General features: G+C 46.0%; 1 protein-coding gene across 3 annotated transcripts in view; it reads left to right on the forward strand.

The window, feature by feature from the left end:
• eepd1 (endonuclease/exonuclease/phosphatase family domain containing 1) overlaps positions 1–16796 on the forward strand; it is a 161382-nt gene that overhangs the window by 113379 nt on the left and 31207 nt on the right. For all 3 annotated transcript variants that reach the window (XM_055654999.1, XM_055655008.1, XM_055655015.1), the window contains one exon: positions 3868–3919. In XM_055654999.1, the coding sequence (XP_055510974.1) occupies positions 3868–3919 (52 nt within the window). The remainder of the gene's footprint in view (positions 1–3867; positions 3920–16796) is intronic.

Consider the following 16796-nt stretch of genomic DNA (forward strand, 5'->3'; position numbering starts at 1 on the left):
GAGCCAGTCCATAGTCGTCTCTTCCCCACCGGAGATCGGGGCTTCAGAATGGTGTAGGCCGCAATCCGGCGGTCGATTATTTAAAGTCCCCGCCGCGCCGCAGCCAGAAACACCGCAGACTGCAGGGAGAGCGGTCGAAGCTCCCGTCCAGGGGTGATGGTAAGTCCGCGTCAGGCCCACGGTAGAAGTTGGCCGCGGGCCGGCGGTGGAAGCTTCTTCTTCCCCCGGGTCCCCCACGAGGGATCCTGGGCTGCAGTGCCGCGCCAGCTTGAGCTCTGCAGACTGCCGCGGGCCAGCGAAACGGAGCGCTTCCCTCTGGCGAGCCCCAGCGAGGGCTCGCCCGCTTCACGCCGCTGGAGCCCTGGGCGCGTCTCCGGGAAAGGCCGCGCCGATCCTTGCTGTTAGGCCACAGGGGAGGCGACCTGGAAAAAGTCGCCTCTACATGGAGGAGGCGACCGAAGCGGTTTCCCCCTCATCCCCCCCCTCCCCCCCCCCCCCCCCCCACACCATCCCCCACACAAAACACACAAAGATACACAAAAAACATACTTTAAAACATACTAAAAAGACAAAAAAAGCTGAAAAAAACGGACACACTGCAGACAGGGCGCCGGCTTGCAGCGCCCCCACGACTCACCCGAAACATGCTGGTGGGTATATGGAACGAGCTTCCAGAAGAGGTAGTTGAGGCAGACACCCGAACTACATTTAAAGGACACTTGGACAGGTACATGAATAGGAATGGTTTAGAGTGATATGGGCCAAATGGGTCAAGTTTAGATGGGGCATCTTGGTCAGCATCGGGATCTTGATTAGTTGGGCAGGTGGGCTGAGGAATGGTTAAAGGAGTTTAATACAGATATGTGCGAAATTATACATTTTGGGAAATTATACATAAAGGGCCTGTCCCACTTTCACGACCTCTGCCGAGTTTGCCCTTGACTCATACTCGCAGCATAGTCATCACGAGGTTGTCGGAGGTCGTAGGTAGGTCGTAGCAGACCGTGATGCTAGTCGTATGTACTCGTGGCATCAAGCAGGTTGGGGCGTTTTTTCTAGCCGGATGAAAAATGTCCACGAGTAAATTAGATTGAATTGGATTCAATTTATTGTCATTGTCTAATAAGAGACAACGAAATTCAATTCAATTCAATTTTTTTCAATTCAATTTAATTTAATTCAAATCAAAATGGATTTTCCTTACAGTATAAAATAATAAAAATACAATAAAAATACAATAAAAATAAAACAAACACAGAAGTCCACGACACAACATCCCCACAGCGGCACCAAAGTTAGGGAAGGAACCAAAGTCCAGCCAGCCTCCTCGCTGATCTTCCCAGATGTTCACCCGTGGTCGGGGCCTCCCGAGCACCCCGTAGTCGCCGCCACGGGCGGCCCGATGCTCAGGCCCTCTCGCCGGGATGATGGGACCCCGACGTCGAACTCCGACGGAGAACATCCTCAGCGGCCCGGACCTCCAGATCAGCCACCTCCCACCGGAGTCCGCGGCTCCCGAAATCCACAGGTCGAGCCGGACGGAGACCCACGCTGGTGACCCCCGACAAAGGGTCGCAGGTCTCCGCGATGTTGATCAGCGCCACCGGAGCTCCGCGAACCACATCTCTGCGATGTTGGTGCAGCAGGCTAAGCACTCCGGAGCTCCAAACGGCGATCCCCGGTAAGGCATCGCCCGCCCCGCGATGTATCCAGCGCTGCACCGCCGCTGCTGGAGCTCTGGTCGGTCCCGGCAGGAAAGGCCGCACCAATCCAGTAGGTAGGCCACTTGGAGGGGGGGGAGGGGGGGGGGGGGGCGAGGACGCGACTCGAACAATAGTCGCATCCTCTCCAGGAAGCGACTGAAGGACGGTATCCCCCTCACCGTACCCTCTTCCCCCCACATAAATGACAAAAAGAACCCCCCAAAAATGCACTTCTAACATAACAAAAAACAAAAAAGATACTAGACTGAATTCGGAGGCAGCCATGACAGCGCCACCGGATGTCCTAAAACAGGTCGTGAATTAGGTCATGAAAGTGGGACAGGCCGTGACCTTCACAGTAAATGGCTATGCTCTGGGGAGGGTTGTAGGGCAGAGGGATCTAGGAGTGCAGGTACATAGTTCCTTGAAAGTGGCGTCACAGATAGACAGGGTAGTCAAGAAGGCTTTCGGCACATTGGCCTTCATCAGTCAGAGCAGGGGTCTCCAAACAATGGCCCGCGGGCCACATCCGGCCCGCCACGAGATTTTATCCGGCCCGCCACGAGATTTTATCCGGCCCGCCACGAGATTTTATCCGGCCCGCCACGAGATTTTATCCGGCCCGCCACGAGATTTTATCCGGCCCGCAGCAAGCTCTTAATACGTTCCGTGCGGCGGGCTATTTAGCGGGTTCTGTGGTAGTGCGGGAAGTTACACGTCAGTGTGCCATAGGTCAGGAGTTGGCAACCTTGTTCTGCATCGGGGACAGGACTCATGTCTGTGACGGATGGCGGGCCTCATCCTATCCGCTCCAAAGCGCTGGAAGGAACTCCGGGGCTGCAGGGGTTAAAGATCGGTGGAAGGAGCGATTGTGCGAGGCACTCGCTGGCTTTGCGGTGCGGTGCGGTGCGGTGTGGAGCAGGATAGAGTCGAGTCTGTGCTGGTGCCAAGCCTGTCCTTCCCTGGGCTGTGTCTCCAGTGTCTCCGCCGGGAGATCGGTGTGGCAGCTGACAGAAACCCGAGAAGGAGGGAAGGGTGAAGAAGTTATTTCAAACAAATTACCCCCCGCCCCCCCACCTCGCCCCAATCCAACGGGAGAAGCCAGAGACTCCCGCCTGGAGAAGCGAGTGATTGATAAAAACCCTCCGGCCACTGTGTGAATCCCACAACCGCTGTTGCCCTTGCTGTCGCACACACTCACACTTCAAAACACAGACACACACGCCACACGCACAGGGCTGGTTTCAGCTGCCCGAAGCAAGAGCCCACCTCCCAGGAAAAAATTGTTGTGATTCCTGAGGTTAAGCAGGCTAGGACTTTATTCCTTGCAGCACAGGAGGCTGAGGGGTGATCTTACAGAGTGTATAACATTGTGAGGGAATTAGATAGGGTAACTGCACAGAGTCCTTTACCCAGAGCAGGGGAATCAAGAACCAGAGGTTACCAAGCAGTCGCCAGATGTTTAAGGTGAGGGGGAAAGATTGAGTAGGAATCTGAGGGGCAACTTGTTTGACACAAAGGGTGGTGGGTGTAAGGACCGAGCTGCCAGAGGAGGTAGTTGAGGCAGGGACTAACACAACATTAAAGTAAATTTGGATAGGTACATGGATCGGATGGGTTTAGAAGGGTATGGGCCAAACGCAGGCAGGTCGGACCAATGCAGATGGGTGTGGGCAAGTTAGGCCGAAGGGCCTGTTTCCACACTGTATGACTATGGCATGAACGAGTTGGGCCGAAGGGCCTGTTTCTGTGCTGTATGTCTATATGACCCTTTATTTAAGGTACTTTACCATTCTGCACCGAGCAAAACAAAGCTTTGCCCTTTGTGAGAGAGCTTAATGGTATCATTTTTGCTGTTTTTGTTATTAAAACCCTGCTAAAGAAAATGTTCATTTGTCACTTTGTCAAAAAGAAAAGCAACCAGTTGTGAGCAGCAGGTTACACAGTTGTGAGCAGCATGTTGGTTGGCATGGACTAATTGGTCTAATTGGCCGCTTTCCATGCCATATGACCCTGTGACTCTAATGCGTCATCCACTTTATCAAGGATTTAATGAGCAATAATATTATGAACCTTAGAAGTCCCCAAAATGTTTTAATATGCAAGCGTTGCAGTGGATGCGAGAAATCCATTTCATTAGGTATTGCTTTTTCCTGTTTTCCAGCATCAAGTTGTTAGCAGTGCAAGAAATTGTTGATCGAGAAGCTCTGGAAAAGGTAAGTTTTTTAAAAGTTTTGCTGCCTTTAAATAATTGTATAAACTTGCAAGGATGGTTCAATTAATTTGAAGAACAATTTGAAGGGCAGCACGGTGGCACAGCAGTAGAATTGCTGCCATACAGAGCCAGAGGCACAGGTTAGATCCTGACAACGAGTGCTGTCTGTATGGAGTTTGTACGTTCTTTCCTTCACCTGCGTGGGTTTTCTCCAAGTGCTCCGGTTTCCCCCCACGCTCCAAAGATGTGCAGGTCTTGGTGAGACCACATCTGGAGTATTGTGTACAGTTTGGTCTTCTAATCTGAGGAAAGACATTCTTGACATAGAGATCGGTGGAAGAGTACAGAGAAAGTTCACCAGACTGAGTCCTGGGATGTCAGGACTTTCATATGAAGAAAGACTGGATAGACTCGGCTTGTACTCGTTAGTATTTAGAAGATTGAGGGGGGATCTTATAGAAACTTACAAAATTCTTAAGGGGTTGGACAGGCTAGATGCAGGAAGATTGTTCCCGATGTTGGGGAAGTCCAAACCTAGGGGTCACAGTTTAAGGATAAGGGGGAAGTCTTTTAGGACCGAGATGAGAAGAACATTTTTCACACAGAGAGTGGTGAATCTGTGGAATTCTCTGCCACAGAAGATAGTTGAGGCCAGTTCATTGGCTATATTTAAGAGGGAGTTAGATGTGGCCCTTGTGGCTAAAGGGATCAGGGGGTATGGAGAGAAGGCAGGTACAGGATACTGAGTTGGATGATCAGTCATGATCATATTGAATGGCGGTGCAGGCTCGAAGGGCCGAATGATCCTACTCCTGCACCTATTTTCTATGTTTCTATGTTTGTAGACGATCTGGCTTGGCAAAATTGTACTTTGTCCCTGTTGTGTGTAGGATAGAGTCAGTGTACGGGAATCGCTGGTTGGTGCGGATTCAGGGGGCCTGTTTCCGCGCTGTATATCTAAACTAAACTAAACAATTATCACCTGTTTTGCCCTGTGAAAGTCAGAAGTATTCAAGTCAGGTCAAGTTTATCATCATATACACACACGTACGGTGAGATACAGGTATAATAGAGATCTTGCTGACAGCAACATCATCGTCCAAATCATTGTATATTAATGATTTGGCCGAGGGGATAGAAGGCTTTGTGGCCAAGTTTGCAGATGATACGAAAATAGGTGGAAGGGCAGGTAGTGAAGAGAAAGCAGGGAGTCTGCAGAAGGACAGGTTGGGCGAGTGGGCAGAGATGTGGCGAGCGGAATGTAGTGTAGCAAAGTGTGGAGTCATGCAATTTGGTCGTAGGAATAAAGGCGTAGACTATTTTCTAAATGGGGAGAGAATCCAGAAATCGGAGGTGCAAAGGGACTTGGGCGTGCTGGTGCAGAATTTCCAAAAAAGTTAATCTGCAAGTCGAATTGGTAGTAAAGAAAGCAAACTCAATGTTAGGTAAACACAAAACGCTGGAGTGACCGAGAAGAACAGGCAGCATCTATGCGGAGAAGGAATAGGTGACGTTTCGGGTCGTGACCACAAATTCTGCAGTACAGTAAAAAGAACATGTCCAGGATAGTGCATGAGGAGGTTGATAGTGATAGACATTAGACAACAGACAATAGGTGCAGGAGTAGGCCATTCGGCCCTTGGAGCCAACACCACCATTCACTGTGATCATGGCTGACCTTCCACAATCAGTACCCCGTTCCTGCCTTCTCCCCATACCCCTTGACTCCGCTCTCTTTAAGACCCCTATCCAACTCTCTCTTGAAAGCATCAAGCAAATTGGCCTCCACTACCTTCTGAGGCAGAGAATTCCACAGACTCACCACTCTCTGAGTGAAAATGTTTTTCCTCATCTCTGTTCTAAATGCTTACCCATTATTCTTAAACTGTGGCCCCTGGTTCTGGACTCCCCCAACATTGGGAACATGTTTCCTGCCTCTAGCACATCCAATCCCTTAATAATCTTATATGTTTCAATAAGACCCCCTGATCCATTGTTAAGGTAGGATTAGGGTTGTGAGGATAGGCACAAAGCAGGTCAGGCAGCATCAATATTGATTTCACCAACTTCAAGTGACCCTTGCATTCCCTCTCTCTCCATCCTGCCCCCACCCATCGCACCAGCATCTCGTTCTCACTTTAACATCAACACTTTTTTGCATATCTTTCATACATTTGTTCTATATCTCTCTGCAGCACTATCTATACCTCTCGTTTCCCTTTCCCCTGACTCTCCAGTCTGAAGAAGGGTCTCGACCCGAAACAACACCTATTCCTTTTCTCCAGAGATGCTGTCTGAACCATTGAATTACTCCAGCTTTTTGTGTCTATGTTCTAAGATAATGGGCAGGATTTATTGTTAGTCCAGCCGTCAACCTATTTTTTTCCATTTTGGGCGGAACCTGCCTCTAAAGATACAAACAGCTGATTATAGCAGCAGGAATGTGTACATGACTCATTAATGCCAAATCATTTGGAGGCTTACAAAAGTCCAATGAGATATATGGAGTATGTGGCGGATTGCCAGATGAAAGCAGGGAATGTGTACAAGAAAGGGAAAATATTATTGATAGGCCATGACAACTCTTTCACTGAGAATGTATTTTTCATTTACTGATGCTATTTAACAAAGTCATCCATGCTATATTAAACTTGCACTGCTGTTATCATTTGGTGTTTAAAGAAATCTGGAATAGATTTAATAGTGGTTGAAGGAAAGGGAACAAATTCAGTTTGATATGGAAAAAATGAAGCCTGCTCCAGTAAATTAGTGGCGCAGCTGGTAGAGCCGTTGCCCCACAGCGCCAGAGACCCGGGGTTCGATCCTCACCTCGGATGCTCTCTGTGTGGTGTTTGCATGTTATCCCTGTGAGTTTCTCGTGGGTTTCCTCCGGGTGCTCCGGTTTCCTTCCACATTCCAAAGGCGGTCATAAGTTCATCAGTGATAGGAGTAGAACTCAGCCATTCGGCTCATCGAGTCTACTCTGCTATTCATAGAAACATAGATAGAAACATAGAAAATAGGTGCAGGAGTAGGCCATTCGGCCCTTCGAGCCTGCACCGCCATTCAATATGATCATGGCTGATCATCCAACTCAGTATCCCATACCTGCCTTCTCTCCATACCCCCTGATCCCTTTAGCCACAAGGGCCACATCTACCTCCCTCTTAAATATAGCCAATGAACTGGCCTCAACTACCTTCTGTGGCAGAGAGTTCCAGAGATTCACCACTCTCTGTATGAAAAATGTTTTTCTCATCTCGGTCCAAAAGGATTTCCCCTCTATCCTTAAGCTGTGACCCCTTGTCCTGGACTTCCCCAACATCGGGAACAATCTTCCTGCATCTAGCCTGTCTAACCCCTTAAGAATTTTGTAAGTTTCTATAAGATCCCCCCTCAATCTCCTAAATTCTAGCGAGTACAAGCCAAGTCTATCCAGTCTTTCCTCATATGAAAGTCCTGACATCCCAGGAATCAGTCTGGTGAACCTTCTCTGTACTCCCTCTATGGCAATAATGTCCTTCCTCAGATTTGGAGACCAAAACTGTACGCAATACTCCAGGTGTGGTCTCACCAAGACCCTGTACAACTGCAGTAGAACCTCCCTGCTCCTATACTCAAATCCTTTTGCTATGAATGCTAACATACCATTCGCTTTCTTCACTGCCTGCTGCACCTGCATGCCTACTTTCAATGACTGGTGTACCATGACACCCAGGTCTCAATCCTGGCTGATCTATCTATCCCTCCTGCCTTCAATCCCATAATCTCTGACACATGTACTAATCAAGAATCTATCAATCTCTATCTTAAAAATATCCATTGACTTGGCCACCACAGCCTTCTGTAGCAATCAATTCCACTGATTCATCACCCTTGAACTAAAGAAATTCCTCCGTATCTCATTCCTAAAGGAACGCCCTTTAATTCTGAGGCTATGACTAGTGCTAGATTCTCCCACTAGTGGAAACATCCTCTCCCCATCCATTCTATCCAGGCGTACGGGTTTATAGGTTAATTGGTCTCTGTAAATTGCCTCCAGCGTGTGGGGAGTGGGGGGAAGTGGGATAACATAGAACTAATGTGAATGAGTGATTGATGCTTGGAGTGGACTTGATGGGCCATAGGGCCTGTTTCCCTGCTGAGTCACTAAACTAAACTAAATTCTGTGTTCTGTCTGAGCGCCGAAAAAGGACAAAGGCAGGGAAGCATCTGAACTGTAGTGTGTTGGTGACCATAATGAGATGATATCAAGCCATCGACTTAGAATGTAGACACAAGGAGCTGCAAATGCTGGAATCTTGAGCAAAACACCAAGTGCTGGAGGAACTCAGCGGGTCGGGCAGCACTTGAGAAGGGGATGGAGAGACGGCATTTTGGGTGAGACCCTTCTTCAGACTGAGAATGGACCTTGATATGCGGACAAACTTATGATCACATTGCCAATGTGCACCAGAAAGGATCTTTCAAGGCTAGATCTGCTGTAAATTACTCAGAATTGTTTACCTGGGATTGCAGAATACATCATTACTTGTTACACTGAAGAATGACAAGTTATACTGTAGGGTGAGAGGGGGTAAAGTTATGGAAAGGTAAGGTTTGGAGGTATGTGTAGGAAAGAACGAGTGGGAGAGTCTAGGACCAGTCATAGCCTCAGAATAAAAGGACGTTCATTTAGGAAGGAGATGAGGAGGAATTTCTTTAGTCAGAGGGTGGTGAATCTATGGAATTAATTGCCATGGAAGGCTGTGGAGGCCAAGTCAATGGATATTTTTAAGGCAGAGATAGACACATTCTTGATTAGTACGGGTGTCAGGGGTTATGGGGAGAAGGCAGGAGAATGGGGTTGAGTGGGAGAGATAGATCAGCTATGCTTGAACGGTGGAGTAGACAGAATGGCCTAATACTGCTCCTATCACATGAACATATGAGAACTGTAGCTGCTGGTTTAAATCGAAGATAGACACAAAAAAAAACTAGAGTAACTCAGCAGGACAGGCAGCATCTCTGGAGAAAAGGAATAGGTGCCATTTCAGATCGAGACCCTTCTGCATACTGGGAGTCATGGGAAAGGGAAACGAGAGATAGAAGGAGAGAGATATGGAACAAATGAATATTTGGAGGCAAGTGAAAACACCAAATTGGCTGAAAATAAGAACATTAGATGCAGAGATTCCAAGTGTCAAATGAGAGCTAAAATGTTTTTTTAATTCTGCTTTGAGTTTATTGATGCTGAGTATCAGAAGAGGAAATTACTTTCAGTTCCTGTGGTGTAACTGCCCTTGAAACTGAGCACAGATTAGGTTTGTGGTTTAAATTGCTCCATGAATTTTGACCTGTGAACAGTGTGGTGTAAGTGCTCATTTGCGTAATGACTTCTGAAAGGCTCTCCTCATTGTTTGGGAGATCATTGGCACTGGTCTTCTGCAGCTCACTGTTCTTATCCTCTGCGTGCCTGTTTCCTTTTTCTCCTCTGCATTCTGTAAATCTAAGTATCCCTTGCAGAAGGGAGACTGGAGAGAGCATTGGTCATTTTAGCTGCAATGGGGAACATCTATTTCTCGGGGGTAGTCAGGAAACACCATCTGAGTCACACGAGAGCCAACTCATGCACAATGCTTTATCTGAATCACCCATATATATATATACGTCAGGATATTTTTAGTCACATTCTGGCACGTTGGTGCAGCTGGTGAAGCTGATGCCTCAAAGTGCCAGAAACCCGGATTTGATCTGACCTGGGGTGCCGTCTGTGCGGAGTTTGCACGCTCTCGTTCTAACCATGTAGGTTTCCTCGTGGTTCTCCGGCTTCCTCCCACGTCCCAAAGACGTACGGGTTTGCCAGTTAATCGGCCTCTGTAAATTGCCCCTAGCGTGTAAGGAGTGGATGCGACAGTAGGATAACATAGGACTGGTGTGAACGGGTGATCGCTGGGCGGCGTGGACTCGGTGGGCCAAAAGACCTGCTCCCATGCTGTATCTCTAAACTAAACTCAACATCCTAACACAAACACTACAGTTTAGTAATAACCTGGCTGATGTTCCACTTGCTAATAGACAGCAAACCAGTAAATGCTTCCTTATTTAAATGCAGTCTTTGCATTTGACAGCATAATTTGCTAGAAATCACTTTTAAAGCCCTTGAGAAGCAATTTATTTTGATCCGATGGCATCTTGTCATGAATTTTAATCTTTCCACCATTTTTGCAGTGTGGATTGATGAAGTTTGCATTGTTTGCTTTCCTTCTTTTAAACTTCCTTCTCTTGCTTTCTCACCAAGTTGCATTTAATTACTTTAACTTATGTTAATAATGTTCAGGATGTGTAGGAAGGCGCTGCAGATGCTGGTTTAAATTGAAGATAGACACAAAATGCTGGAGTAACTCAGCGGGTCAGGCATCATCTCTGGAGAGAAGTGGTAACGTTTCGGGTCGAGACCCTTCTTCAGACTGAACTTTTCAGATTAATAATGTTCAACTCCTCACCTTGGATATAATTGATGGATTTATACAATATATTTTTGTTTATAACTGGAACTATGCCGTTCCTCTCCAGCACCAGTGTAACTTAAAAACACATCCAATCAAAAATCACGTCCTTTATTTCTTCTGATGGTCAGAAACGCTTTAAATCAGAGTAGGGGAAACAACAACCAGAAGACACAGGGTTAAGGTGAGAGGGATAAGATTTAAAACGAACCTGTGGCAACTTTTTCACACAGAGGGTGTGTGGGTGTGTGGAACAAGTTGCCTGAGGAGGTAGTTGAGGCAGGGACTGCAGGAACATTTAAAAGACGTTTGCACAGGTACATGGATTGGAAAGGTTTAGAGAGATCTAGGCCAATTATGGGCAGTTGGGATGTGCAGTGGGGCATCTTGGTTGGCGTAGGTAATTTGGGCTGAAGGGCCTGTTTCTGTGCTGCATGACTCAATGACTCTAAATGTCAACTTCATTTATTTGTAAAAGAATGTTCTTGACAGCATAGAACGATTGAGAAAACATACCGTTTTCAGTGTATAGAGATGCATGATAGAAGGCATAACGTTCCGTGCATGGTTAAGCCAGCAAAGTCCGATCAAGGATCTGCATTTCCGTCCTACACAGATCTAGTGGTGTATGAATCTAAGCATGATTTTGTTGTTGCCTTTGTTCATTTTGCATTTGAAGCAGGTGGGTTATTAATGTAGCTTTGTGAAAATTGCCAGGAAGGGAGTTTGGGAAAAGTCTCCATGAAATGAAATACGGTGAAGCCTGAAATAATGGTGAAGCAGTGGCACTTTTCAGCAGCAATATGGATTAATGCCAGCATGTAGACACATTGAGGATGTGTCTAAAGTGTGAAGGATTATGACTAAGTGCCAAAGCCTATTCAAAGAGCTTCAGCAAACACATGTTAATATTCTGATCTTCAAGGGTGTCAAATCAATTTTGATTGTAGTCCAGGCCGAGGTTACATTGCTTGCCGTAAATGCCATAGCCTCGGAATAAAAGGAAGTACCTTTAGAAAGGAGATGAGGAGAAATGTCTTTAGTCAGAGGGTGGTGAATCTGTGGAATTCTTTGCCACAGAAGGCTGTGGAGGCCAAGCCAATGGATATTTTTAAGGCAGTGATTCTTGATTAGTATGGGTGTCAGAGGTTATGGGAGAATGGGTTAGGAGGGAGAGATAGATCAGCCATGATTGAATGGCGGAGTAGACTTGATGAAGAATGACGAATGAAGATTCATATGAAGAAAGACTGGATAGACTCAGTTTGTACTCGCTAGAATTTAGAAGATTGAGGGGGGATCTTATAGAAACTTACAAAATTCTTAAGGGGTTGGACAGGCTAGATGCAGGAAGATTGTTCCCGATGTTGGGGAAGTCCAGAACAAGGGGTCACAGTTTAAGAATAAGGGGGAAATCTTTTAGGACCGAGATGAGGAAAACATTTTTCACACAGAGAGTGGTGAATTCTCTGCCACAGAAGGTAGTTGAGGCCAGTTCATTGGCTATATTTAAGAGGGAGTTAGATGTGGCCCTTGTGGCTAAAGGGATCAGGGGGTATGGAGAGAAGGCAGGTACGGGATACTGAGTTGGATGATCAGCCATGATCATATTGAATGGCGGTGCAGGCTCGAAGGGCCGAATGGCCTACTCCTGCACCTATTTTCTATTTTTCTATGGGCCGAATTACCTAATTGTACTCCTCTCAGTAGTAAACTCGCTGGATGTTAGGATCCCGACCCAAAACGTCACCCGTCCTTTTTCTCTAGAAGGGGGGGGGGGGGGGGGGGGGGGGGTGGGGGGAATGGCACAGCGGTAGAGTTGCTGCCTTACAGCGCCGGAGACCCGGGCTCGGTCCTGACTACGGATGCTGCCTGTACACAGTTTATAGGTTCATCTGCGTGGGTTTTCTCCGGATACTCTGGTTTCCTTCCACCCTCCAAAGATTTACAGGTTTGTAGGTTAATTGACTTAGTTAAAATTGTAAATTGTCCCTAGTGTGTGTGTAGGACAATGCTAGTGGGCGGGGATTGCTGGTCATCATGGCCTTGATGGGCCGAAGGGCCCGTTTTCCGCCGTGTTTCTCTAAACGAAACTAAGATGCTGCCTGACCTGCTGAGTTACTCCCGCACTGCCTATCTTTGGTATGAACCAGCATTTGCAGTTCTTTGTTTCTGTCCTAGGATCACCTACCTTACCTTCTCCTTGTGGGCATGTTTAAGGCAAGAAACAATTGGCTTGCCATGTGAGACTGCCCTGCTGTAGATTGTACACGGCCATATGCGGTCTTGACTGAAGAATTTGATTTCCCTCCCCTGCCTTTAAATTGACACTTATGACACTGGATGATGTTTTAGGTGGGGAACTTTGAGACTGTTGTCATCTGTCCATTTCCCTCCACAGATGCCGGCTGTCTAGCTGAGTACCTCCAGCGCTTGTTTTTGTAGCTCAGGATTCTAGTACCCACAGCCTCTTGCCTCTCCAGGGTTTTAGTGTATATGATTCTGAAGGTGGTGAAGGTCCTCGCGATGTTGCTGAGAGATTTATTGGACTGGTTCTATGGATGAGGGACAAAGTTAGACTGGAGAAAGGTTGTTCTGTTTTGAGCTAAGCAGGAGATATATGATCTGATGTGCAAGATCTTGGCTGATTTAGAAAGAAGAGGCGCATGGAGCCTATCGTTCCTGTGGTTGAAGGAATGATAGACACAGCTGATGGGCTGATGTGAACCATGGATAGACACAAAAAGCTGGACACTCAGCGGTCAGACAACATCTCTGGAGAAAAGGAATAGGTGGCGTTGCAGGTCGAGCCAAAACCTCACCTATTCCTTTTCTGCAGAGATGCTGTCTGACCCGCTGAGTTACTTCCGGCATTTTGTGTCTGCCTTCGGTTTAGACCAACACCTCCGACACATTTGGATTTGGAGCCAACTGGGGAAGGCCGACAGATTCCATCCCCCAAATGACATTAGTGAACTGGTTGAGTTCTTTTTTCATGAGAACTCAGTAGCCACGTGTTACTATTACTGAGCCATAAGTACGTTTTATTTCAGGTAGACGCAAATGTTGGAGAAACTCAGCGGGTGAGGCAGCATCTATGGAGCGAAAGAATAGGTGACGTTTCGGGTCGAGTCCCTTCTTCAGACTCCATATAACCATATAACCATATAACAATTACAGCATGGAAAAGAGGCCATCTCAACCCTTCAAGTCCGTGCCGAATACTTATTTAGAACCGAAACGTCACTTATTCCTTCGCTCCATAGATGCTGCCTTACCCACTGAGTTTCTCCGGCAATTTTTGTCTACCTTCGATTTTTCCAGCATCTGCATTTCTTTCTTATACTTTTTATTTTGATTCTTTATGAAGTCAAGGATCCCATATGGTTGTCCATTCAAGTCTTTGACTGCATATATCTCCAAGTCACTTCCTACGGCCCTCTTTAAAATTGTATTATGCTAAATTTATTGTTATCTTTCCAGGTTCTTTCTACATAAATGAATCGCATTGCAGTACTCTGCCTTCATTTGAAGGCTTTTGTCATTTTCCCCGGGATGGCGGGGCTGTCATATGAGGAAAGATTGGAAAGACTGGGCTTGTATTCATTGGAATTTAGAAGGATGAGAGGGAAATCTTATAGAAACGTATAAAATTATAAAAGGACTGGACAAGCTAGTGCAGGAATGAATGAATGAATGAAAATGAATTAATGAATGAGAAGAATGAATACGTTTATTGGCCAAGTATGTACACATACAAGGAATTTGCCTTTGTGCTCCGCTCGCAAGTAACAACACGACATACAGTAACAATTAAGATGACACATAAAACATTAAACATTAATAATCTTAAAACTGAGATGAGAAAAAATATTTTCACCCAGAGAGTTGTGAATTTGTGAAATTCCCTGCCACAGAGGGCAGTGGAGGCCAATTCACTGAATGATTTTAAAAGAGAGTTAGATAGAGTTTTAGGGGGCCGCGGAATCAAGGGATATGGGGAGAAGGCAGGCACAGGTTACTGATTGGGGATGATCAGTCATGATCACAATGAATGGCGGTGCAGGCACTAAGGGCCAAATGGCCTCCTGCACCAATTTTCTATGTTTCTATGATTGGGATGAATTTAGTCTCATTCCTCTGTGTGTGAGGTTGCAGTGTGATAATTGGCTGCTGTGTTCCTCCATGGGTGACTACACTTTAGCATTAACTGATTGGTTGGTGGATTGGGTTGTCTTCAGTTCATGAAAGTTGCAGTACCTATGAATTCATGTTTGTTTCTTAAAATTACTTCATAACATCCAAATTGGGCAGCACGGTGGCTCAGAGATTTTTACTCGTGGACATTTTTCAACAGGCTGAAAAAACGTCCCGACTTACATGATGCCCCGAGTACCTTTGGCTGGCGTTATGGTCCGCTATGAAATATTTACGGACTCCTACGGCCTCCTACGGACTCGCTACGGACATTCTCCGACTTTGAATCAAGGGGAAAACTCGGGAGAATTCGTGAATAACTCGGGAAAATGGGACAGGGGCTTAAGGGTGCTATCTGTACGGAGTTTGTACATTCTGTGACCGCGTAGGTTTTGTCCGTGTTTCCGCCCACATATTCCGTGGGCAAATGTATCCTCAAAGTAGACAATGTTTATGTGGTCCAATTTCATTTGTTAATTATATATAGAACTTGTCTGTCAAAGGAAGTTAATTCATTTCCTTCCAAGCTTCATAAGAATTGCTTCTAAAAGCCAAGTTTGGGAGAGTAAGTCGGTAGTTGTGGGAGAGCATCTCCAAGCTTTGCACTCATGAATTTGAGGTAGGAAGATTATTAAGTAGATGATATATATTTAAGGAAAATCGCACATCAATTTTTTTTGTGAGCTGTAACTCCATTTTCATATAATGGTAAATAATCCATTTACCTACAAGATCTGCTTTCAATTGGATTTTGCAGAAATGTATCTCCTCAACGATCCCTCAGAGAACAAGGCTACATCTGTCATCCACATTCAGGCCTCATTAACTATTTTGTTGAAGGTGGTAAAGCAGATCTAGTAGCAGGTCTGACGAAGGATCTCGACCTGTAATGCCACCTATTCCTTCTCTCTAGAGATGCTGCCTGTCCTGCTGAGTTACTGCAGCATTTTGTGTCTTATCTGCGGTGTAAGTTTAGTTTAATTTAGTTTAGTGTGCAGTGAAAGGTTTTTAGTTGCATGTTATCCAGTCAGCAGAAAAACAATACATGATTACAATCGAGCCGTTTTCAGTGTATAGATGCATGATAAGGGCATAACGTTCCGTGCATGGTTAAGCCAGCAAAGTCCGATCAAGGATCTGCATTTCCTTCCTACACAGATCTAGTGGTGTATGAATCTAAGCATGATTTTGTTGTTGCCTTTGTTCATTTTGCATTTGAAGCAGGTGGGTTATTAATGTAGCTTTGTGAAAATTGCCAGGAATGTAGATTGGGGAAAGTCTCCATGAAATGAAATACGGCGAAGCCTGAAATAATGGTGAAGTAGTGGCACTTTTCAGCAGCAATATGGATTAATGCCAGCATGTAGACACAGTGAGGAAGTGTCTAAAGTGTGAAGGATTATGACTAAGTGCCAAAGCCTATTCAAAGAGCTTCAGCAAACACATGTTAATATTCTGATCTTCAAGGGTGTCAAATCAATTTTGATTGTAGTCCAGGCCGAGGTTGCATTGCTTGCAGTAAATGCCATAGCCTCGGAATAAAAGGAAGTACCTTTAGAAAGGAGATGAGGAGAAATGTCTTTAGTCAGAGGGTGGTGAATCTGTGGAATTCGTTGCCACAGAAGGCTGTGGAGGTCAAGTCAATGGATCATTTTATGGCGGAGATTACAGATTCTTGATTGGTACGGATGACAGGGGTTTTGGAGAGAAGGCAGGAGAATGGGGTTAAGAGGGAGAGATAGATCAGTCATAATTGAATAGTGGAGTAGACATGATGGGCCGAATGGCCTAAATCTGCTCGTAGAACTTAATTGGTTTAAGGTGAAGGAGAAAAGATTTAATAGGAATCTGAGAAGTACATTTTTCACACAGAGGGTGGTGGGTGTATGGAACAAGCTGCCAGAGAAGGTGGTTGAGGCTGGGACTATCCCAATGTTTAAGAAACAGTTAGACAAGTACATGGATAGACAGGTTTGAAGGGATATGGACCAAACGCGGACAGGTGGGACTAGTGTAGCGTGGATACAGGCCCTTAGGCTAAACTTGCCCAAACCGACCAACATGTTCCCATCTACACTAGTCCCATTGGCCTTCATTTAGCCCATATTCCTCTGAACCTATCCTATCCCTGTACCTGTCTAAATGTTTCCTCAATGTTGTCTCCTCCGGCAGCACTTTCCATACCCCACCACA

The sequence above is a fragment of the Leucoraja erinacea genome, chromosome 2 (assembly GCF_028641065.1).
Source record: "Leucoraja erinacea ecotype New England chromosome 2, Leri_hhj_1, whole genome shotgun sequence".
Classification (NCBI taxonomy): Eukaryota; Metazoa; Chordata; class Chondrichthyes; order Rajiformes; family Rajidae; genus Leucoraja; species Leucoraja erinaceus.